Here is a 24,737-nt window from a genome sequence, read left to right on the forward strand (position 1 = left end):
AATTATGTATCTGTAAACTATCTTGTTCCATACAGTTGTTGTACACTGAAACAAAATCTGAACTAATATAACACTGGCAAATTATTACCCAAGTAGCTATTTATCAGGCATAAAGATAATAGGGAAAACAGAATAACTCAAGATGAGTTGGTTTTCAGATTGTTGAGCACCTCTATACCAGCTACTACCTTGTTTTCTCTATCCTCCAGCCACCATCAACATCTAATGCCAGCAATGTACAATATTCTCAAGTGTTCTAAATACAGTATCTTTCCCATTACCACATATTTCATCTCTCTCCATTTTATGCTTGCTCTGGGAAATCTCATGTCCATCTCCATCTTAAAGGTAGAAAAACTATTGCAAAACCCATCTTTGTAGAAATAGCGCAGGTCTGTTTCCAAATTGCACATGTTTCTTGGAAGTAGTACTCTTTCTACTCTTCAATGATTCCCCAAAGATCAAGTCACTTGAAAGAAGTTATACTATTTGTCAGGCAGAACATCAAGGCAAACAGATATTTATTTAATTCAGTCACAAATATTGGTTTTCCAAAAAACAAAACAAAACCTCAATTTCTCTCACAATATCATTTTCAACATTTATCAGAATATACTGTTGTTCAACATACAGCAAAGGATTGGCACTTGAAGAATAAGATGTATTCTTATGTAGAATGTCTTAGCTCAAACTTCATATTAATGTATTATACAAAAGCCTAACACACAGCCATGCTTTATGAAAACCACATGCTGTCAATTATTTTATAACCATGCATAGCATATATTGATATTTTATTTATTAATCTATTTGGATAACTTCAATGTATTTCACAATTAGGGAAGAGCATGAGAGATAACTCCAGATTTCTATTTATTTACATTACTTGAACTACAGCAAATCTTTTATCAAATATATATCCAGTAGAGAGTACTTTTTAGTAGATATATATGAATGCACTCTTTATAGATTGGAAAGGGAAAACCATACATCTCAGAAAAAATATTGTATAGCATTTCTTGTTTATAAGGAATCACTTTGCTTCCTGGTGGAATTCAGAAAACAAAAAAGAACTGTTAATGTAAGGATGCAAAATACAGAAGATTCTACTTTCTAATCCTGAGATATTTCAAAGCTAAACATTTCAGATGGTGAAGTCCAATCATTTTTAATGTGCAAAGTAAATATTTTTTCTTCTCAAGCCAATTTCTATCTCAGCTTTTTCAAAATTTTGTGTTTCAAATAAACTTCACCCTACTTTAAAGTCTTTAAAGTATCCAAGCTCATAATCATTTCCTTTAGCTCTATGATCTCCACTTCTGCCAAGTGAATTATGGCTTTAAGAAATATTGCTCCAAATGCAAGTTTCAAGATAAATATGCCTACCTGAAAGCTATGTCCTCTGGGCTAAATCTTGCTAACTTTATCCAAAGCATATCCATTATCTCTTACTTTGAACATGGTCAGATTTACATTTGACGAAACATACTTTTATTGTGCTGGAAATCTGTTATCACTGCACTTCCTGGAAAAGTGAGGGATAACAACTAATAGAAAGAACGAGGTTCGGAGGCTCATCAAGGGAAACTTGCCCTGATCCTTCTGCCAACTGGGCCTCTTGCCTTGCACGAACTCACCCAGGCCGGGATCGTCCGCTGTTGTCGCCTCCACCTCTCCATCGCCGCCGCCGCCGCCGCGATCCATGCTGAGGCGGGGGAGGGGAGGGGGAAGGAGAGGGCGGTCAGGGCCCTCCTTCCTTCCTGCCCTCCCCTGGTTAAAGCCCCCGCCGCCGCCTGTTTTTAGGACCAGGCCTTGGCCCCTCTGCAGCTACCTCCGCCGTGGTTCTGCCTATCCTTCGATCGCCCGCCCTCCCTGCCGCCGCCGCCGCCGCCGCAGCGCTACGTGGCCCTCGCCGCAGCCAACCAAGACAGTCAGTCAGTCAACCTCACGATTACGTCCGCCCTTACCCCCCCACCTCCTCGTTTTTTCCTTAAGCGTCGCTCTCTGGCTAGTCCGTAGGAAGACAACGAATGCGCCTGCGTACAAGCTCTCGCGTGAGAGCGCGCGGCTTTACTCAGCTTTCCTTTTTTTTTTCCCCAGCGATTTCTGCTTTCCCCCGCCCGGCCTGTTTCTTGTCCGGGCATAAGCGCGAGTCCCTACCGTGAGCGCCAGTTAAAGAGCTTAGCTGGTCCATCGTCATCTCTTTATTTTGCCCGCTGTGGCAACGGCTTCTCTCGCCCCCACCCCCACCCCCCAGTCTCGTCCCGGGCGAATGAACGCGCTCACGTTACAATGGAAACATTGGTTGGCCAGCGCGTGCGTGGTAAAAATCAATGTCTTCGCGTTCGCGGGGTCATGCTCTTTGCCTCAGGTGAGAGCCGAAGACAAAAAAAAGGCGGGTAGGTGGGTGGGTGAGGGGGAGAAACAGCATAAAATATCCCCCACCATCTCTCTCTGCTGCAAGAAGCTTCTGAATATATGTGCTGAAGAAAGCCCATTTTTTCAAATAACATCTGATACATCCCAAAGGGCTTGTTAAAATTGGTTCACATTATCCATCGAATAAAACAATTTTGTCTTGAATATTTTAGTAGGCATCCTTGTTAAAAGTTTTTAATGTGAAATAAGCAAAACAAAACTTACTTGTTAAAGTTGGGGAAAAGAATTAAAAACTAATAGGTTGGCCCAGAAAAAGAAGACTGATGATCTTTTAATGTGTTAATGCTGAGCTCATCAGAAAGGTAAATCAGAAGCTAATAGCACATTTCTGTATATACTATATAGTGGCAACAGAATGAAAACATTGTAAAGGTTGCAGTGGGAATAGACTTGGGAAAGTTGCCGAGAGTGAGATGAGTGGTCTCTAAATTTCATAAAAGCTTCATAAAACCACATGTGGATTGATCTATAGAGGAATTGTACAAAATAATACAAGACTAACTTGAACAAATAATTCAGCAACTACAATGACATTTTTAGGTTATTTGCTGGAACATACTGTTGCCTAAGAAACTCAAGTACTAGAGTGACGTCAATCTAGTTCTTGAATTTGAAAGAAATACTCAGTTCCTTTGTAAAGTGGCTTTTTCACACACAACTTACCTACCCGAACTACAAATGCCTTAGACAAAACCAATAATTTTATTAAAACTGGTGAAATCTTCATATAAACTACAAAAAAATGCAGAAATTCAATATACAGTAGTCTTGCATCAAGCAAGCTACAAATGAAACAATAAAAGAGATTGATTAGATGTGAGAAAAGATAGAAACCATAAAAACATGTTGCATCTTCCTCCTCCCATTTCTTTAACAGCAATTAAGGATTTCAAAATGTTTAATTGTGAGTTCCTGAAAGAGGTGGTTTTCACACATCAAAGGAAATGGCTTTTGCCAAAAGGAAAAATACACTTTATCATATTACCAGGGGTGGGATTCTACCAGTTTGCACTTATTCGCTAGAACCAGTTGTTAACATCCTAAGCAGTTTGGAGAACCGGTTGTTAGAAGAAATTACTGGCCTAATCCTGTAAGGAAGGCAGGAAGGAAACATTCTGGTGTTCCTTACAGAAACTGCCTCCCCATTAACCCTTATTACATTCTTGGCAGGACTAGACTTCCTGTCTCTGGAACGTCTCTGGAGTTTTTTTCCCCCCTCCTTTGCTGGTACTTTGCTTGTATAGAGTGACCATTCAAAGTTACAGTGGCACTGAAAAAAGTGACATGACCATTTTTCACACTTACACACTTTCACACTGTTGCAGCATTCCCACAGTCACGAGAGGCCAGGCGAGGAGATGCGTGCCTTGATGTGAGTAATATTGACTGTCACACCCAGCCAATAACATGACCATTAAGCCATGTCCATCCAGTCACATGACCACCGAGCCACACCCACCAACTAAGCCACGCCCACAGAACCGGTTGTTAAAATTTGAATCCCACCCCTACATATTACTACAGTAAAACTCTTGTGTCTGTAAACTTTAACAGTGAAACAAATCATCAGAGAGCAACAGTTTTTGAAGTGAGGTACCTTAAATGGCTTAACTTACAGAATTCAAAATCTGGTATCCTGAGTCATATGAAATTAGAATTTGGCAAATGTTATAAAACATTTTATGACATAATACAAAATACCACAAAATGTCTGCTGTGGGTCAACTCCTGGAGATAGTGCTATACAGTTCAACATGGGCTAATTTCAAAGCAGATATATCTCTGAATATTTCCTTGAATTTCAACTTTTCCTGTGAAGGCCCTACATTAGCAGCTCTGCTTTGGTTGAGACATTGAGGAATTTGGTAAGAAAATACCTTTGAAATGATGATCCAATAGATCACAGATGGTTTAGAGCAGGGCTGTCAAACTCATGGCCTGTGGGCTGGATGCGTCACATGCTGGCCACGTCCATACCCGGTTTAGCAAAGGAGAAATTTTTTTTCAATATGTCATGTGACGCTGCTGGGAGTTTGACACACCCAGTTTAGAGATTTCCTAAAGTTCAAAATTAAGCACAGGTGCCATGCTAAAATACTGATTAAAATGCTAACAATAAAGACTAAAATTCCAGGTAACAATACCATAACAAACATAGGTTACCCAGCTCAGTGAAGGACAAAAATTGTGTAATGTGTGATGTTTATCTTCAATATTTTGTGTTTGATATTGTTGCCTTCAACCTCAATGGGATTTCTATGTGGCGAATAATTCTGACAATCATTGTATATACATTTAGAAGGCACTCAACTTCAGGGAAGCCTGTGATATATTATTGCAACAATAAATATTAATTTTGTAATGAAGGCTATCTAAATGGTTGGTCTAAAATCAATAAAAGCATTTTGCTTCCTTCTTTGGATTCTATCATTTAAATGGAGGTATATTGCACAATTCTCACTGGACATGCATAACTTTTAGTACTGGCTAGCCCAAATACATCAGTTATAATTGTTGATAGAATTTAGAAACAATTCAAATGCCCCAAAGTTCATCTCCAAGACAAAACTCTATTATTTATTAAATTTATTTAAGTCTGGGTAGTTTACATAATATTTAAAACTTGAAAACAAGACAATAAAAAAACTAAAAGATTGTAGAATAATAAATTTGGTTAAAAGGAGATCATCCTTTATCTTTAGAAGATAAAAAAAGATGAAACTAGCTATATCTAGTTTACTCTAATATTTTTCACTCATCTATATATTTCTGTCCTTCCAAACCATCTTTGCTCCCATTACTGTACAGATAATTATATAATTACTTTTTTCCCAATTTTATGATATACAGGAAAAGGCTGACATTGTGATTCCTGTGTGTATTTCCATTGGTCTTATCATATTTTACTCAAGGGTAATATAGTGTAGATGCTAGGTATGTTATAGATCGCTGTCTAATTGCCCAGGAGATGGTAACTGGATGGATGGATAACTCTTGCTGATATAACTGGCATCTTCCAGCATTGCTTAATCTTCTGAGCCAGGATTCCAGTTTGTATTCAATTTCATCTTTGCTTAGAATCTCAGGTTCCATCCAACTGGGCTCAAAATAGTGCTTATTGATAAGTCCAATTGCCATTCTTTTTATACAACTGAACAACTTTAATTGTACATTTTTCTATTGGCCACTCTTTATTGTCAATCTGTTCATTCATTTCTAATTTTTCTTGACTTTATTTTATTACACTTTTTAAGGAATCAATTTCTACTGCATTAACTTTTGTGCTTCTCTTGACATCCCCAATCGTACTTTGGCGATTATATACCCACCCAGCTCCTCACCTCCTAATAAAATGTATTTTAAACAAGCAATGCAGCAGATGAGTGGTCTTGCATTTTGCCGCTAACCTGTTTGTTATTCTGGATGGTTATTAGGCATTTGTGCTTTGGCCCTGAGAACTTAGTTTTGATGCACCTCCAGTCTTAATGCATTTTGTAAACAGAACTATTATTTATTCTCCTTTACTTTCAGAAACATAACGATTTGTTATGCATTATGTCAGATTACTTATTCATACTATTCTTAATTCTTGATTCTTAACAAATGTATCTTTTCTTTTATGTATACTGAGAATATTTACACCAAGACAAATTCCTTGTATGTCCAATCACACTTGGCCGATAAAGCTATTCTATTCTATTCTATTCTATTCTGTTCTGTTCTGTTCTGTTCTGTTCTGTTCTGTGGTTCTGTTCTGTTCTATTCTTTCTATATCGTAAGCTATCAGAATGATAAAGCCCACTTTCCCATCTCAAATTAATACTCATTTTTCATTATATTTAACCTCATGAACAGTTTTATTTGACTTCCACACCATCTCTTGTAAGAATGGAAGGAATTTGTTATTTTTACATGGCAAATACTCTATGCAATATATTCAACTAAACTGACCATCAAGAGGCATCATATGACCTGTCTAATCCTTATTATTAGAAATTTGACTCATGGTCCTACATAAGCCTTCTCTGTATCTTCCCCACTTCTATTGTCCATCTTTCAGTGACCCGAATAGTATCTTCTGGTAAGTCCATATATTAGAGAACTTCAGTTGAACATGCTGTGGAAAGATATTTTTAAACAAAATGAAGTTAAAATTAGAATGGCATCCATTAGACTTCAGAACTTACAGTTATTACCTACCTTATACTTGCCAGCCCCTTTTTAGTTTTTGTAAATTTTATTTGAGTTTTCACAAAGAAAAAAAAATACAAATAAAACATCTTTTTTGAAAGCAGCATAATCTCGGGTTACATTTCTTCGTACAGACACAAATTCAGGTTCATGCTCATTTTTATATTCTATTCCATATCTTATTACCATTTTACATTTTCTGCATAGCTTCTCCCCTCTTTTAATTTTCTCAATTTTATTTTAATTATCTCATCTCAATTCAAATCATTGTATTTATATTTTTTTGTCTGTCCTGTTTCAATTATCTATTATCTTTTCTCATTAAACAAAATTTCTCCTGTAGTTGCTGATTGGAGTATGACGCCTTTATATCTTTTCCCTAAAGTTGTAACATTCAATATTATACATAACTTCCATTCGGATTCTGCTTGGTATATTCTTAAAATACGTACTGTACTCTTAAGAAAAAAATGTATAAATGTATATAATTAAAACATTCCATTCTAATTCAGTTCTATCATTAATATTAATATTTATTAAAGTCTTAACATCTTTAACATTACTTTTCAATTAAATATCATACTTCTATGGGAACAATTATAAACTTTCCATAGTTAATTCCCCCCCTCTTATATTTTATAAAACATTAACTAATTAAAATGTTCCTGTTCCTTCCTAATTCAATTTTCTCATTTATTTTTTCACTTATTTTATTCACAAATATTTCACTAAATTACACTATTTTATCCCTCATTTTAATCATACGTTGTTTATTTCTATTACTAATATAACAATACAGTCTTATGTACCTTTACAGAATCCCTTTTTCAGTTAAATTTTCACCCATTATCTCTAAATAGGCCCTGTTTCTCTATATCTTGCTCTGGTCCTTTGTAACTTCTTTTCCTTTCCTTCTTCCCTCTCTTCTTCTCTCCCCTTTTTACCTTCTTGTCTCTCTACCTCTATTTCTCTCTTCTGTATTCCCCTCTTCTGTTGCTTTCCAATATTATACTTATTTTTTAAATTATTTTTCTTTTCTTTGGTTGTTTTATTAAGTCTGAAATTCTCCATTCTCTTTCCCCCCCTTTCCTTTTTCTTCCCCACATAAAATTGCTTGTTCATTAAAGATGGCTTCTTCTTTGTCCCAGTCTTCTTGTTTTGCAGTCGTTTCTTGTTGTTTCTCATAGTTCCAAATCTCCATTTCTAAGAATTGAAAAAACGAAGCCAAAAGAACCCTTCCCTTCTTGTGCATCTTCTTTGTACTTTTTAAGTTCCATTTTCAATTCATCCAGAAGTGGTGCCATTGTATAAATTTTTAAACAACCACCCGATTGATTTTAGTCATTCAAATATAATAACCAAGAATCCAAAGATCACCAAATAATCCAAATACACGCAAACTGTTTCTTTTTTGCTTTTTTTTTCACTTTCTCTTCTTGGGGTTACTATTTAGTTGCAAAGTTTCAGTTAAAATGTATCTTTTAGATGTCTTGTTTTACTTTAGATTCTTTTTAATTCCAGGCAGTCTCCTCCCTCTTCCAGATCCTGCCCTTATTCTTTTTCTCTCCCTTCCTGCTTATGAAAAATACATTTTTTAATGTCCAGAAATCTTTATTATCCCTTTGGCATTTTGTTTTATTTTTAGCTTAATTGCCTATTGATGTCAAAGCAGATTTTTCCGATTTCTTATTTAAGTCTCTTAGTTGTCAGTATAGGGAAGGAGAGAGAAGAAAAAAAAGCCAAACCTTTCCCTTTTCACTTTCCTTCGCTGCTTCCGACTCTTCTTTGGGTGCGATGTTATTTTTTGTAAGTTTAAATTCCAGGGTACCTTAGTTGTTACTTTTACAATTTAACCCGGTCAACCAAAACTTTCACTTCTTATCTTCCTCCTGCACATTCTCTTCTGGTTGAGTTCTTCTTTGAGGTGGCCATTTCTGACCACTGCTGCAACCGCCTTCGGGAAAGGCCAGCTGAGGAGATGTGACTCTCCTTGACCCTGTTGGCAGTCTCCCCCCTCTTCACCACCTCTACGGGGTGACTTAGCCCCGAAACCAGCCGGCTCAGGGCACTCCAGCGGCGAGCCCAGACAGAAACCACGCAGGACCACAGATTTCTGTCTGTCGCCGAAACCCTTCAAAACCGGAAGTTCGCCAGCCCCTTTTCATAATAGTTGGGAAGACTCTTAATAGTTATGAAACTCCTGCAGCTACGGACAGCAGATAGCTGGCAAAGCTACATGAACTCCTTCCCAGCACTATAAAAAAATCAACTAGGGTCATTTGTACCTTGAAGATTCTCACCTTACAAACTAATTTGGCCAGTTTAGATATCGCTTGAAAGGAATACAGATATCTTCTAAGTCAGAGAGTCAACAAGGCATTGGTTCATACTATTCTGTTGTCTTGGAATCAGAAGCATTTTACTGGTTCCCTGCTGTTGAAAACAGAATTATTATAGGAAGTCTTTCCCTCACTTTCACGTTTGGAATACTCTACCTGACTGTGTGGTTTCTTCCCCGAACCCGCAAAACTTTAACCTTAAGCTGTCTATTATTGACCTCACCCCCTTCCTAAGAGGCCTGTAGGGGGAATGCATAAGCACACCAATTGTGCCTACCATCCCTGTCCTATTGTTTATTTTTCTTATAAGTATCTATCTCATGTATTCAAAACTATATTTCTTATACCTGTATCTTGTAAGCGATTGACAAATCAAATAAATGCTAAATACTAAAATACTTGAAATCTAGTGAATCTCTAGTGCAAGACATTGCCTACAGTATATGCTGATAATGCAGCCCATTGACTGCAATATTCAGTAATATATTAATGAAGATTGTGTCTAGAAATGCTCCATGAAGCCTTTTCTTCCTTTTGGTTGATCTGGATCCTGAAGGCAAATTTCCCAAAATGTGACTTATTGCTTCATCTGATACATTGCTTGTTTTTTGGTCTCTTATTATCTCCATCATCCACTTATCCTTGTTAGCATACTCCCTAGTATGTCTAAAGCTATACCTGAAAAGTAAAGTCTTTCCTTTCCATGACCTCTTAGCACGCAGTGAATCTTTCATGTATTCCACTGATAAGATTGCAAGCTGCTCCAGCCAAGCATTAGTGTGCTTTTTGAAGATGCTATTCTAATAGTATCTACAGCTGACCACTATAGGAAGAGATGCTCTTCTGATCTGATCCAGCATTGCTCTTCTTATGAACCTGAAATCTTAATTGCTGATAGAATTGTGATTGCACTAGTACTCATCCTGAGTTAAAGTCATGTACAAAGACCCTTCAGATAAGCCTTAATTTTAATGGCTAAGAAAAAGGACTTTTTGGTGGTTGCTCATCGTTTCAACAGCAATCTAGACCGTTCCTGTTTTTTCAGATGTTCTGGAAACACTTTCTGTAGTTATAACTAATATTTCACTCCTACAGTATGGTATGAATTGTTTCATTTATTTCCCAGTTATTTATACTTGGTCAGCATAGTGATTGCTTTTATCTTGAAGTGATTCAAACTAATGCAATTTTATCTAGTTTTAAATAATATTGATAAATATCTATTTTATGAGTTTTTTAGAAAACCTTTTTAAAAAGTCTGTTCTATGAAATATGGCATTGATATTAGGTGTTGCTAATATAATACTTTATTAAATACAAGGATTAAAAACATTTGATGGCTTATTTAAGGAGAAATAATATTCTCACTGTTGGTAGCTTTCATGCTAAATGAATTTTTTTAAAGTTATCATGATGCTCTATTGCATTAACATCAGGCTATAAATTGAATATATTTTAAACTATTTTATGGGACAGACTGGCAACTATCAACATATGAGAAGAACTTGTTTTCTCCAGAGTATGTATAATTTAGATTACTCAGCACTATCTTGCCAATTCAGCCATTGTTTACAACTTTTATTCTAAATATTGATCTGCTTAAAAGAATACACTAGAAGGAGACTATGAAGAATGATTGCCTTTATTACTTGAAGGGATTTTCAATCAATCTTAATTTCTTATGTTTTCAATCCAGTTGAGAAATCTTGGGATTACTTTTGGCAAATTTGTCTCCCCTCCCCCAAGGAAAGGGTAGAAAAATGGGTGGGGAGACAATGGGTGAATTTGGAGGATACTCATTGGGGTAGCTGAAGCAACACGGACTGTCCCGATGGCAGATAGGTGATGTTACGGGACCGCGAGAGCTGATAAGCGATATCTTCGGCTGCTTCAAGCTTCCGCAATTCTATCAGGCCATCACCTGCTGTAGCCAATGAATTGGCAATTAATTCAGCTGCTTTTGAATCGCCCTCAGCTGAAATTATAGCTGCTTTCTTCTGCTGCTCCGCCTGTAGAAATGCAACAGAAAGCAAAAAAAAAAAAACCCTTCAGAAAAAAAGGTTTAAGTGTTCACGTACTATTGCGCTAATTTAAAAAATATGGTAGTTATAAGACAGTAACCAAAATTAGGCAATTAACAAAACAAATGTAAGACAGAATGAATATGCTTAGAAAAAAAAACAGTGTCAAACTGGTACATTTGATATTTTGATAAAGCAAGAGTAACAATGTTGCTTGCTATGTTAGTGTACTAATATTGGCTATTGCTGCTATTCCTAGTGCATGACAGAGACCAGATGTCAAGAAAGAACAATCCCTGCTATCCTTTTTAATGGAATCATTAAAGAAGTTTCTCCAAGGGCAAGCAGCTGGAAAGTATGACCTAAGACAAGTTAAATAGGTACTTTGAAAGTTCCCACTATACTAAATGTATGGTGAAGACTGTGATACTTTGACTTATGCTTTTTGCCATAACCTATATTCTCTGAACTGAATATGGAATTCTAATATCAGGAAAGAAAAAACTATGGATACTTCCCAAAGGTTAGGAAGTGTATCTGATATTAGAGGTCATTTTTCCAACTCAAGAATAAAAACTCTCATGAGTTATAAAATAGCCTCTTAAAGGAAGCAACTCTTTGTTTAAACAAACAGTGCTATGACTATGCTCAGTTGCTAAGAATAGCGAGTGTCAGGTACAGAAAAGATTGGAGGAGGAAAAAGATGGAACACAACATACCGGTAGCTGTCATTCTGATAACAGTATTCTCAATAAAGATGAGACTGGATTCTGTCATCATAATAAGTGTGTCTTATTTTAAGCATGGTTTAAAAATGGCTTGAGTCATACAAGTTAAGCCAAAAACATATAGAATGTGCAATGGGGGAACTATTACTATAAAACTCATCAAATCAGGAAAGTTTTGGAAAATTGGGGAATGTTCCATTTCTTTCTGTAGATTATGCTATTCTAGATGCTGTTCAGTGATTCTGGGAGTGAATCTTTTGATCTAAAAGTAGTTTGATATACCCCACTAAGTTTCAATACAAGGCTGCTTCTATTTGGAATGCCATATCCAGGACATCATAAACTACTTTCAGTTTAATGGAATTACTTTTGAAACCCATCAAACTTGTGGCAAGGCACAACTTTAATGTGCTCCAGAGGAGATTTCAGCATTATCTGGAAGGGAAACAAAATGTTCTGGAGTTTCTGGAATTAGTTCCTGAATTAGTGAGTTATGCATATCCCCATCGATGGTTATAAAGATAATTTATCTAGATGCTAGAAATGACAAATTCTGAAAATTGGAGCATTAAAAAAGGAGACAAAAATTTTCAGCAAGAAGTGAGCCAAGGCTGCCTGTACACATTCTCACCTTTTCCACTATGAATCTGGCCCTTTCAGCTTCTTGTTGAGCAACTTGCTTCATTTCTACTGCTTCTGTGAACTCTTTCCCAAATGTCAGGTGTGTCTTGAGATGGAAGTAGAAAAAATAATACCGGTGAGTTATAATAATATAAACCATTGTTTCTCAATTTTGACAGCTTGAAGATGTGTGGACTTCAACTTTCAGAATTCCCTAGCAAGCATACTAGGAACTTTGGGTGTTAAAGTTGATATATATTCAAGTTTCCAAAATTGAGAAACACTGATACAAATTATTAATATCACTTCCACAGGTAATCGTAACCTCCTAGCATACATACAATGTAGAGAGAAATGAGAAGTTTGACTTCCAGAGACTTTCCACTGCTGTTTCCATTCTCATTCCCCACAAATAACATTACCAGATAGATTTCTGTACCCCACTGAAAGATTGGAAGACTGAATTCCAGCTTGAACTCCATGCTCCTATGGAGCTAAGATTTTAATTTCCAGACAATATGGGGATGTTATAAGGTATCAAGTTGCGGAAGCCACAAAACAAAACATACATGTACTCTCAAGGCAAGCAAAACGAGAGGCGGAGACAACTTCTCTCATGTCGGTCACTCTCACAACCATCTAGTGGCCATATAAAGTGCAGGTCTGCTTTTTTCCATTTTTGCTATTTTGATTTTAAGGGTGGGGGTGGGGAAACGTGGTTGGCTTCTACACACACCCTCTATCTCAATCACACACTTGTTTTGGTTTAAAAAGGAATCAGAAAACTAACAGAAAATTAATCAGGGTTCTATGAGGAAGTCAACTAGCTTCTGAACAGTCAATTCCTGCAACCGAAAAAGGAAAAGGCAATGTGATTTTTTTTCTGAAATAAATAAGAAAATTTTAGTAGGATATTGAGAAAGATTGATTTTGAGAAGGTTGCAAAGCAGTAAAGCTCATAGGGCTGTGGAAAGAAGGAAAAACAAATGAGGAACCCAATAAAAATTAATTGTAGCACTGTGTTGGAATGCAGAAAGAGAGATAAGTGGCAAAGCCACATAAAACTTTTGTGTGTAGGAAAATAAAGACTGTGCAGAAACCAAGAAAAGTTAAACTATCAGCACCTGTTAAAGTTTAGAATAACATTTCTCACATTAATTAATGGAGCCAGTTTTTTTGGTGGGAGATTCTTTTCACGTTATCGGGGACATACCCAGTTGAAGGCAATTTTTCTCATGCATTCATGTCCTATCCTTGCCCAGAGAGGAACCTCAGAGAGCAGCTTTTTATTTCATTGTGACTGTTGACTATGCTTTTAATGGAGCCATCTTCAGTTTTCTATTTCTTCATCATAAGTGTTATGTAAAATATATTTCTAAATATTTTCTATAATGCTAAGCTATATCAGTCTAGTGCTGTATGTGGAAAAATTCTTGTGTGAGATTTCCTCATCATAGCCTTAATGTAGCTAGAAACAACATAGAGTCTAAGCTTTCATTTTCATTCCTACAGAAGTTCAATCTTGTGGTTAAATTTGGATGTTGGATACTTGAAATGGGAGATTAGAAGATAAATGATTTTCTCATGTTCTCCAACAATAAGTTATTTGATAGAGCAAGTTCAGCAACAAGGAAAAATATTATTATTATATTATTATAATTATTATAATTATTGGTAATAATGATAATGATAATAATGAAACTGTCTTTTTCCAGCTATTGTTTTCTTTGTGGATGGGGCTTGGAAAGAATTTATCTGATTCAAAAGCCAGAGAAATTTATTCAAAATGTATAATATAAATATTTTACATTAAGGGTTTCCTAGTTGGAAGGAGAGGGAAAGGTGCTTCTATGCTTTATTTCTACATGCCTTGTAAGACTACTGTGTTTTCTCTCTCTTTCTGTGTATGTATATCTCTGTATGCATGTTTCTAAAGTATTTTTATGTTTCTACAGTTTTATATTCTTATCTCTAGTGGTTTCATAGAATGTTACAAGCTTTAAATATCTTTCTAAAATATTTATTATTACTTAAAAATAAAGACAAGACGAAGATTTTAGTTAAAAATCTCAGATACACAAAAAAGTGTTGACGGAAAGAACTGATATGCAGATAGTAAAAAAGTGGAGTATTTAGGAATTCAGTTAACAATAAAATGTGCAACAATTAAAAGAGGATAATTATATGAAACTGATGCCACAAATTAAACTAGATTTGGAGAAATGGAAATTCCAATAAAAGGTGGGTGGGTGGGGGGAATATTTCAAGGAATTAAATAAGATAATAGACTATTAACTTTAGAGGGGCACAACCTTCAACTAGGTTGGCATGCTTTCCTATTGTATGGGAAGAATAAGATACAGAGTTATTTTCAAAGACATTATATTAGAAATGCACTGTTATCAGTATGGTTTAAAATTAAAGAACAACGCTACCTGAAAAATACCAGTCTGGCTTTCCACAAATGAAGCACTGATACATCCGAATGTTATTAACATGGAAAAAATTGTAAGATAGATATAAAGATATTCTGAATGAAAAAGGGGACTTAAAAAAAACAAGCAGGAACTTAGTAGTCAAGGGATAGACATTGCATGGTGGGCACAAATGCCGATACAATCTTGATACGAGAAAGATGCTAAAATGTATAGTTTTAATAAAGAATTAACAGAATTGGACCAGATATTATCTGGAATAGACGAAAAACTGATAAAGAAAATACATTGTTATTGAATGGGTATTAAACTTGGAAGCAAGCAGGTAAAGGGGACAATGATTGGGTGGGCTAAATTTTTTGGATATGAAATAGAATTAGACAAATGGCAGAAACTGTGGGATAGAAATGTTAAATTGGCTATGTCAACTGCATATAAAGAAAAATTGTATAAATGTTTTAACAGATGGCATTTTGCACCAACAAGATTGGCAAAAACATATAAGGATAGATCTGTTAATGTTGGAAATGTAATCAAACACCTCCTTCATACCATATATACATACCATATGTAGTGGACATGTCCACAAGCTAAAAAATATTGGATGAAAATACATACCTGGTTGGAAAATATGATAAAATAGCATACAGACATGAAACCAGAAATATTATTATTGGGTATTCTACCAGAAAAATATGATAAAAGGACTACATACTTGATTTTACATATATTAACTGCAGCTAGAATTGCATGTGCTCAACAATGGAAGTGTGATGAGATCCCAACAGATGAGAATATAATTTAGAAAATACTAGAATGTGCATAAATGGATAGACTTTGTCTTTACTATTAAGGACAAAGAAGAAACTAAATACTTTTTGACATGGGGCTCATTTATCAATGGCTAGACAATAAAAATAGAAATTAGAAAGAAAGGAACATAAAAAGGATAAATGTTAAAATGGAAATTTGTTAAAATGGACAAACAAAACATTGTCACTACAGTATTGTTATTGTGATGAATGTTATTGTAAACACTTTGATTATGATCACCTAAAAACAATTGTACCCAGACAACACACTGTTAGATTGAAATGGAATGTTTATATATTATATTAATAAAACAAATAACACTTGGAAAAAAATAAAATATGTATTATTACTACTGGTATATTTTTAGTAGATTTGGTGAAGTAAAATTTGAAGCCATTTTCTACAAGAAGCTCTTATTCTCCCAAAGGAGGATTTTTAATGTACCCTATATAAATGTCATTTCTTTTTTAAAAAGTGGTAAATCATCTGCTTTAGATGTTTTTAAAAATTTGGTCACTAGTAGTAGATAGTATTTATTAACTGTTATAAATCTATAAGTTGACACAATTTATCAAAACACAATTGGATATAATGAGTTCTAACTTTTGGCAAATGGTACCAGGTTTTTTTTTTTAATTGTAATTTTTTTGACATCAATTGCTCAGGTAGATAATATTATAAGATCCAGCAGGGGGAACTCCCTTCCTAAGTCTACTAATATTAATCCCGAGAATCAGTCTGTTGCTGATTATATAATTATTTATCTATGTGAGAGACTGCTTTTAATCTTAAGGCATGAGAAGGGGGAAAATTTGAGCCAAAAGCTGGATAGAACTGTAAACTCTCCCATACGGGAAGCAAAATCATAACAAAGTCCCATTCCCATCAAAAAGTTCCCATTTTCCTTCCACAAATATCATCCATTCCTGGAGAAAAAAATGCTGAATTGTGTGACTAAAGGCACCAGAAATGCCTTGAATCAGTTTCTCTCCAAAAATATGGAAAAATATGTCAGCCCCAGCTTTATGTGCTAGTTTCATCCAACCTGTATTTTTCCATTTTGAGAAGAGTAGAAGATGGGACAAGCACAGGCAGATTTATTTTAAAGATTTTGGGGGGGCAATTTCCTCTCTGTGAAAAGACATAAATGGAATAAGGATAAGTGTTTTGGAGGAAACTTCTCTTTTTGATAAGTGCAGCAAAATTATTTACATATGAAGATGAAATACCCAACAGTAGAAGACTAGATTATAAAATTAATGAAATTCGTGGAAATGGCAAAGCTGACTGGTTTGACCAGGGAAAAGATTATAGACTTTCATTAAAAGACTGGAAGCCTGGGTTTTGTTTTGTTAAAAGAAGACTGAATTAATGATTTATAGACATGAGGCTTACAACGGTCAAAGATTCTGGATGGAGACAGAATAAGATAGCAATTACTGAATAGAAAGAAAGACGGAAGTTATAATTCTGTATTTTCCTTTTAATCTTTTAATTTTGTATCCTTTCGTTGTGTTAAACATTACCTTTATGAGTGGGCAAAACAAAAAAAGAAACTATAGATCCATCCACTCAGAAATGGATCTTTCTTTTGATTCTGTATCAAAGTTATACAATCTAATAATAGAGAAATTAGCTGCAAGTTTAGAATTTTAGATGAGGATTTTTCCTCTCATCGACAGATGTCTAGGTATTGATGGATCTCAGCTCCCCAGTTCACTGTTCAGGGATGCTGGGAGCTGGATTCCAGAAATATCAAGAGGTATATAGGTATCCTAACACCTATGAATGAATGATTAAAGAAAACATCTATACTTTTTATTCTGGAACTTTTACACAGCTTATTGATGCAGAATGCCTCTTACCAAGGAAACATCATCTAAAATGAGTCCAAACGTTGCTGCTCTTTCTGTGAGGTCTTCACTCACTTGTCTGGAAACCAACTCTCTTTGTGTGATTAGCTCCCCAGCATCAAAGCGAGCCTGGAATAATGACACATGCAAAGCAGCACTTAGAACAGACAGCAAAGCTAAAATTAGAACTACTGATTCATTAAAGTTTAATCCTAAATCAGATAGTATTTTAGCCCATGAACAACTATTATGCACATTTAATAACAAGCATTATTTTCTTGCTATTTCAGTGATAGTCTTCCCACAGGCATCAACTGCTCCTATGGGAAATAGCAGGTCAGTCTGGATTGGATTCAAACTGAACCAATTGGGTTCTTCTGTTCATCGGAAATGAATTCCAATCTGGTATCCCCAGTATGTCTTGGATTACAAACCTCATTATCTCTTTTTCTAATAAAGGTAGGAATATGTCACATCAATGTGTATGTAAGCATATAGAACTGTCAAAAGCCATGTTATAAAAAAGGGCAGGCATATTTTTTTTAAAATAAAACTGTTTGAAATTATTTCTCTATATCTTTATAAAAATTAATCTTGAATTTCATGTTCAACTTCACGCTTTCACACTTTCAAATCATTCTTACACATTGACAATCTATTCATTTGTTCCAGTAGAGAGTGTGAACAAAAAGAAGAAAAAGAAGTTATCAATGAGATAACAAGGATGGGAAATGGGGGAATAAGACTGGATCAGATAAAGGAAGAGGTTACTAAATAAGTAGGACTGAATACAACATAGATCTTACTGCATAGACACTAAGTGGTAAAGTCTCATCACCATAATATATACACGCTTTCAAGTTCATGCCTCTAATTCTCCAAGTTTTTTTTTTAATGTGATGCCTTGTATTCCTCTGATTTAGTGTTCAGTTCCTGCAAACTGCTCTGGTCCAGTTGCCTCCTGAAAAAGCATCTTTGGGACAACCACGACCTGGATGACTGAGAATCTCTACAGACCATTTGCTCTAGAGCAGGGGTAGTCAACCTTTTTATACCTACCACCCACTTTTGTATCTCTGTTAGTAGTAAAGTTTTCTCTAACCGCCAACCGGTTCCACAGTAATGGTGATTTATAAAGTAGGGGACAAAACCCCTATCGCCCACCATGAAAGCTGGAACACCCACTAGTGGGCGGTAGGGACCAGGTTGACTACCACTGCTCTAGAGTGTACTGGATTAATATAATTACTGAATATTCCTTGTAATATGCCTTCCTCTTTTTCCTTTTCTCCTTCCAAGGAAAAAAAATGCAATGCCCATATGTGAAAGTGACAGAGCTTTTATGGGTTGCACAAGAAGATGTCCACAAACACAGAAAAGGAAGGAAACAGAATTAGAAAGTGTTTTGATAGAGGGAAAGAACAATTGGCTCCACAAATAAAATGAATCAGTCCCTATCCTTTGTGGCATCCCACTAAATGAAGCATTAGAATTGTGAAAATAATGCCTAGGCTCACAAGAGGCGGGGGGACATGGTCTTATCCTACTCTCTCTTACCACCACAGATTTGAGGATCTCAGTTGTGATGGAAGGCAATACTCGTTCATCATAATCTTCGCCAATAGTGGTGAAAATCCGGGGGAGTTGTGTCATCACTGGCCTGAACAAGATTCGGAGTGTGATATTCACATTCTGTAGATCTACCCAGAAGATAGGAAGCAGATCATAGCAGTTACATATTTATAAATGAAGAAGGAAGCTGTTCTGAGCCTATCCCAAGCTTCCCACACCTATTTTAGGAGTCTATTGGGACTACAACTTCCAGAATTCCATCAGTGTAGTCATCCAGAAGATACTTAGATAAGCCCTGCATATACAATTGCCTGGAAGGCAAATAAAGCATGATCTGCTACCAAGTAATCTAGCTCACTTTTCTCTTCTAAACACTTTTAGTTAACTTTAGTAAAGATAAGGATGACCATCTCAATTGGGTTCCCCCCTCTCACGCCAATCCTATCTATCTAGTAAATCTTGCTAGTTTTTATTTTCCTACTCCATTAGGAGAGATGTAGGACCCAGGGAGAGAAAGAAAAAATATCACAAAACCAGGTAATACGATCTGCAAATCACTGCCCCTTCCTCTTTCCCCAAAATGTAGGAGTGCGGGGAGGGGGGAAACGGGGAGAAGAGAAGGATAACAAGCAGATGTGTTTTAACTCAATAATAATAGAAATATAATAGGATCATTTGTTCTAGTGATAAGTTTTCATTAAAAGATACTGTTGAAGCCATGTAATATTCATGGCAGGGATACGAAAGTGGCTTGCCACTAATATCTACTTTATCTTCTTGTGACTTCCTGGTGATCTGTCATTCAAGTATTAACCAAGTGCAAATCGTCTTAGTTTGAGATGAAGATCTGCCAGATGCTACTATAAGCTTTAGCTTTACGTATCCAATTACCTAGCTCCAGCTCTCCATTCCATTAATAAAAATAGAATCAGGAGCCGTGGTGGTGCAGCGTTTAGAACGCTGTACTGCAGGCTACTTCTGACTGCTGGCTGCCTGCATTTGGCAGTTCAAATCTCACCAGGTTGATTCAGGCTTCCATCCTTCTGAAAGCGGTAAAATGAGAACCTGGATTGTTGGGGGCAATATTCTGACTCTATAAACAGCTTAGAGGGCTGTAAGGTACTGTAAAGTGGTATATAAGTCTAAGTGCTATTGCTATAGCTATCTATGTCACCGCTTACCTTTGCTCCCAGTGATTACAGGCACATTGCGAGGGCGGGAACGACAGTCAAACAATATTGGCTTTTGAACCCAAGGAATAAGAAAATGGGTTCCTTCTCCCACCACTATGTCTTGAACACCTTGGAATCGATCAAATATGACAGCCCGGTGGCCTGCATCCACTGCAAATAGGGAAAAAAAAATTCAAACAACATCCTTTGAATGGATCCTTTCCTGCAAGAAAAGCAGGGAAAATGGAACAGTATATAAAATAATTAGGATTAAAACTAAATGGTATTTGTCAAACCACGTTGACATTTTTTTCTCTTGCCAAGATGAGGTCTTCTTCCATAGATGTTTAAGGACATTGTAAGCACCATAGTATGTGTGAGGTGGGTTGTTCTTCTCCACATTCTTCTACAGCAGGTGTCAAACTGGTGGCCTGCGCAGGCCAGATACGTCATGCACAGGCCACGCCCACCCCAGCTCCACAAAAAAAATCGCAATACGTCACAAGATGGCAACATGACCCCACGAGTTTGACACCCGTGTTCTACAGGGAAGCCCCGTTTTCTTAGATTGTCCTTCAATCTTCCTACGAGGGAAGTTTTGAGAAAACTGTTCCTGGTTCTCAGCCTCGACCTTCGGAGATTGATGGCCATATAGTAGGTGTGTTTCTGTGGATGTTGCTATAACCCACACATTCTGCGCAGCACTTTCTTGGCAAAATTTTTGGGGCTAAATACAGATGTTCTTAATGTGTGTGGTTGGGCATCCCAACTTATGCCCGTTATTTCCTCCAAATGCTACTCCTAGCAAGTATTTTCTGTTTGATATTAAAACAATGGTTCTTAAAAGGCCAGTGTGAAGTCCAGAGTTCCTCCCCGATATTTTAGAGCATGTTCTTTTTGTATTATTATTTCCAAATGATAGCTTTCACCAATCAGGTCCTCACTGGATACATAGAACTACAGCTCATTTCATTCCCTGCCATCATTATATGTTGAAATATAATAATCTTCAGTTCATGTGTTTTGGTAGGTTTGTGGCCAAATGCAACAAATCGTTCTATCAGAGAAAAATGGAGGAGCACCGCAGTTGTGTTAATTACATAAACTGACCAGTTCAAAGCATCTTAAGACTGGATTACTTATAATTCTGCCAGTACTCCTTAAACTCCAGTCCAACTGAATCTGATTAAAGACATTAGTGACTAAATCTAGAATGTTTTATATACAATGATTTGTTCTTCCATAAAATGATAGCTTCTCTATGCTCTTGTTTATATCAGATCATGTAAAAAATCAATTCCTTTAGATTTTATCTTTATTTTGTATCATAATCATCTGCCTCACTAATTAAGACATCTGTTCCTCAATCCTGAAATATTACAACCATCAGAAATTGCACTGTGAGGTATATTCTAAAACATATGAAAAACATCTTGCTAAGGAAGTTTTATGTGACTAATGTCAGATTGCAGATAGTCTTCTACTTAGAACCATTCATGTAATGTCCAACGTTAAAATGTCACTGTAGTTTCCCCAGTCATGTAATCAAAATTCAAGTACTTGGCACAACCAGCATGCATTTACAATGGCTTTAGTATCCCAAGTCACGTGATTACCATTTGCAATCTTCCCAGCCAATGTCCAAAAATCATCTCATCTAGAACATTTTTCTCCATTTATTTTCCTCTCTTCCATTTCTGGAAATCTTGAGGTTTCTGAAACTTGTTAATGTCTTTTCTTTTGATACTGTATCTCAACCCCACTAGTTAAATCAGACCGAGAAACTATGTTTAAGAAAAGTGGTTAGATAATATTTGGGAAAAGGATAAGACAATTATTCTGTCCTCTGATTTTCATTTGCTCGGTAACTGCTTTTTTTCTCAAAGACAAAATGCACAATTTGGGAAAATTATCTTAGACTCACCACAAGTCTCCACACTATATCCCACAAGGAATTGATCTGCTTATGCTGTACCACAAACTATGGCTGCTTGAGGAACCATTATGATACATTTTTTAACCAATGTACTTTTAAAGACAGCTTGGAAATTTCAATTAGTATAGGATGCTTGAATAGCGTTAGGAGCCAGGCATTCAGATCATAGTTCACTGTTGTGTGCCAATCATGTTGGCTACTTGTTTCTGTATTTAAATTGTTATTGTCCTTTAATCTCCTAAAATTTTGAAATAAGCTACTACTTGTTTCAGCATTAATTTTAGAAACTCTCTTGGATATTATCAGAATCAAGACACTAGAGACTGGGTCTTTTCAGCATGCATTCATATCTTTGTACCAGTATCTTGAAAATATAAAGGTACAGTGAAATCTACTTTAAGTGAAGTGCAACTCTTGGTGATTGCATTCATTCATTGTTTTCTTGGCAACAGCACAAAAGGGCTTTTAAAACGCTTAACTTTAATTACTAAAAATAATTAACTTCTAGGGTTGTTTTTTTTTGCAAGCTCTCCAGCCTGTCTAACTTACTGTCATGAGATTTCTTACTGTTTTTCCATCAAAGTATTGCCTGTATCTACCATGCTTAGCTTCTTCAAGATTAGAGAAGGTCAAAGGGTGCTGCCACTTGGTGAGACTTTTCTACTTGAGTTAGAAAAATATTTTTAATGGCTAAAGAAGGATAACTGCCCCAGGAGAAAATTTGGAACTGGAGGGCTTTGGTTATAGGCTTAATCCTGGTAGAACTGTCATTCTTCCGGCCATCACAGTAGAAGAGGGAAAAAAAACGAACTGTTATATTCTGTAGTTTTGTTTTTAAGTTCTTTGACAGAGAATCTTCTAAGAATATGGACTTGAGTTTTTTAAACAAAATTATTACTACACAAGCCGAAATTATTATATTTCATCAATTCCTATCTTAATATTTACTTGCTTATCTCACAGGAAAGAAAATGTCCTGCAGAGAAAGTCTTCCTTACCATTATATAGAGCAGAGTTGACAACGCCCCCAACAATTGCCAGTCCCAAGCCGAGTTTGCCCACAGTCTCAAAAATTTTGGAAGCCATTAGTGTCAATATAAGTCCCGCTTCTGTTTTCTGACACAATCACACCTATGCAAGTAGGGGGAAAAAATCCAGTAATAAGAGGTTGGAGCAAAGAAATGGCTTCGCAGATGATACTTCTGCATAAAGAGCAGCTTCCTAACCATTTTTTTTTAAAAAAAAAAGCTTCATAGAATGCATTACTTAAGAATGCTATTTGGGTAATTTAAGATATATTCCCTGAAATAATATACAACAATCCAGACTTTAAGGGGGGAAATTATTAGAATGCTGATATATCTTTAAAGAAATGTGATTTCAGGAAGTGAGTTAAAATATTTTTGAATGTGCAATGTGAATGCCCAAATCATCTTTTTCCTCTTTGAATCCAGATTGCTGGACAGCCCTAGCAATTTTCCAAATGTAATATCTTGCCCTGTATGTATGTAGAGCATTTCCAAAAACTTATTCTTCTATATTCAGGAATATTAGAACCTAGAATTAAGGGTGTTAAATAGTAATTTAATCTTTAAAATTTACTCTTTAATCGTAGGATAAAATGTTCTTATTGAATACAAATGATGAAAGAATATTAAGATGATAAGGCAGTCTGCTCCAATTAGTCTAGCTTCATTTTTTCTGACATAGGGCAATTAGCAAACACATTAAGAAGACTAAACTGGCAAATGAATAAGCAGGCCTAATTGCTAGAATCCTGTATTGGCCATACAAGGCTGTTATCCTATTTCCCAAAGACAGTACACATTCTACACTCCTTGGGCATTCTAGGCTGTGGGTTAACTCAGTAGCCGTGGCATTTTTTTTTTACTGAATTAAGTCTAGTGAACAGAACTCTTTTAAGATGTTAGTCTTTTCCAAAGCTCTTGAATGTGTTTTAATAAAATTTACATAGCAACTTTTATTCTAGGCAATTTTTCCGTTATAATATCTTCTCCCTTTGTCAGGAACCCGCCCTTTTGCAAATCCTCTATCTCTACTGAAATAGATATACCCCCAAGCATTTGCTTCATTCTGGTTCTAGAAGACTACACGAGCACGTGCGATTCATTTCCCGAATCCGCCCATCCCCCAAATCCCCTTACCATTTCAGCCATTTCTCCATTTTGTGATCGTGCTTTTCCTTCTTAGGCTCAAAACGTTCATTTGCCATCATTCTGCACCGCATCCATTCAAGCAAAATACAAATATCAGAATTTCTTTTCGAGCATGCTTTTGCATTTCACAACCCCGCGTTTGGCTAAATTCTCCGCAGTTATTTCACAACAAAAGATACACCCCGTTCAGCAGAAGGGAAAAGAAGGGAAAGCTCACCGATTCTTAGGCATAACTCACCTTAAGGAAAAATTGACCTCCACATGAAGACTCCACCGACCCACCTGCTCTCTCTGTACTTACGCACAAGGCGCACCCGAGCGTCGGCCCTTGCTAGCTGGGGCAGTGCCTGTCGGGATTCGTAGTTCTTTCTACGGTAAAGACAAAAGCAATAATCTCAGCACCATGGGGCGTGTACGAGCAAAATTAAACTTCGAATCCC

General features: G+C 36.2%; 3 protein-coding genes and 1 long non-coding RNA gene across 27 annotated transcripts in view; 1 reads left to right on the forward strand and 3 right to left on the reverse strand.

The window, feature by feature from the left end:
• Positions 1 to 1,874, reverse strand: part of PHOSPHO1 (phosphoethanolamine/phosphocholine phosphatase 1) — a 76,524-nt gene extending 74,650 nt beyond the window's left edge. The window contains exon 1 of the mRNA XM_087917413.1: positions 1,638 to 1,874. The gene's annotated coding sequence lies outside the window, so the exon portion shown is untranslated. The remainder of the gene's footprint in view (positions 1 to 1,637) is intronic.
• ZNF652 (zinc finger protein 652) overlaps positions 1 to 2,294 on the reverse strand; it is a 37,344-nt gene extending 35,050 nt beyond the window's left edge. For 21 of the 22 annotated variants that reach the window (XM_026710741.2, XM_026710744.2, XM_087917405.1 and 18 more), the window contains exon 1: positions 1,638 to 1,874. The gene's annotated coding sequence lies outside the window, so the exon portion shown is untranslated. Of the gene's footprint in view, positions 1 to 1,637; positions 1,875 to 2,160 lie in introns of those variants that run through there. The other variant, XM_087917392.1, reaches the window with a different exon arrangement.
• Positions 2,295 to 10,593: 8,299 nt separating this feature from the next.
• PHB1 (prohibitin 1) lies at positions 10,594 to 24,602 on the reverse strand. Of its 3 annotated transcripts, XM_087917412.1 has the most exons (8): positions 24,536 to 24,602; positions 24,286 to 24,357; positions 23,119 to 23,251; positions 20,194 to 20,355; positions 18,998 to 19,140; positions 17,453 to 17,569; positions 12,350 to 12,445; positions 10,594 to 10,978 (listed from the first exon to the last, which is right to left on the reverse strand). In XM_087917412.1, the coding sequence occupies exons 3-8, from the start codon at positions 23,204 to 23,206 to the stop codon at positions 10,766 to 10,768; spliced, it is 819 nt and encodes a 272-aa protein (XP_087773538.1). In that variant the 5' UTR covers positions 23,207 to 23,251; positions 24,286 to 24,357; positions 24,536 to 24,602; the 3' UTR covers positions 10,594 to 10,765. The 3 variants fall into 3 exon arrangements, with proteins under 3 accessions (XP_087773538.1, XP_087773537.1, XP_087773536.1); XM_087917411.1 differs by lacking the exon at positions 24,286 to 24,357 and having other exon boundaries at positions 23,119 to 23,259; positions 24,542 to 24,602; XM_087917410.1 differs by lacking the exon at positions 24,286 to 24,357.
• Positions 23,125 to 24,735, forward strand: LOC148124168 (uncharacterized). Its single transcript, XR_015740277.1, has 2 exons — positions 23,125 to 23,259; positions 24,542 to 24,735. It is a non-coding gene; the product is annotated as an uncharacterized LOC148124168 (long non-coding RNA).
• The last annotated feature ends 2 nt before the right edge of the window (positions 24,736 to 24,737 follow it).

The sequence above is a fragment of the Pseudonaja textilis genome, chromosome Z, assembly GCF_049901715.1.
Source record: "Pseudonaja textilis isolate UNSWEBS1 chromosome Z, rPseTex1.2, whole genome shotgun sequence".
In the NCBI taxonomy this organism is placed as follows: Eukaryota; Metazoa; Chordata; class Lepidosauria; order Squamata; family Elapidae; genus Pseudonaja; species Pseudonaja textilis.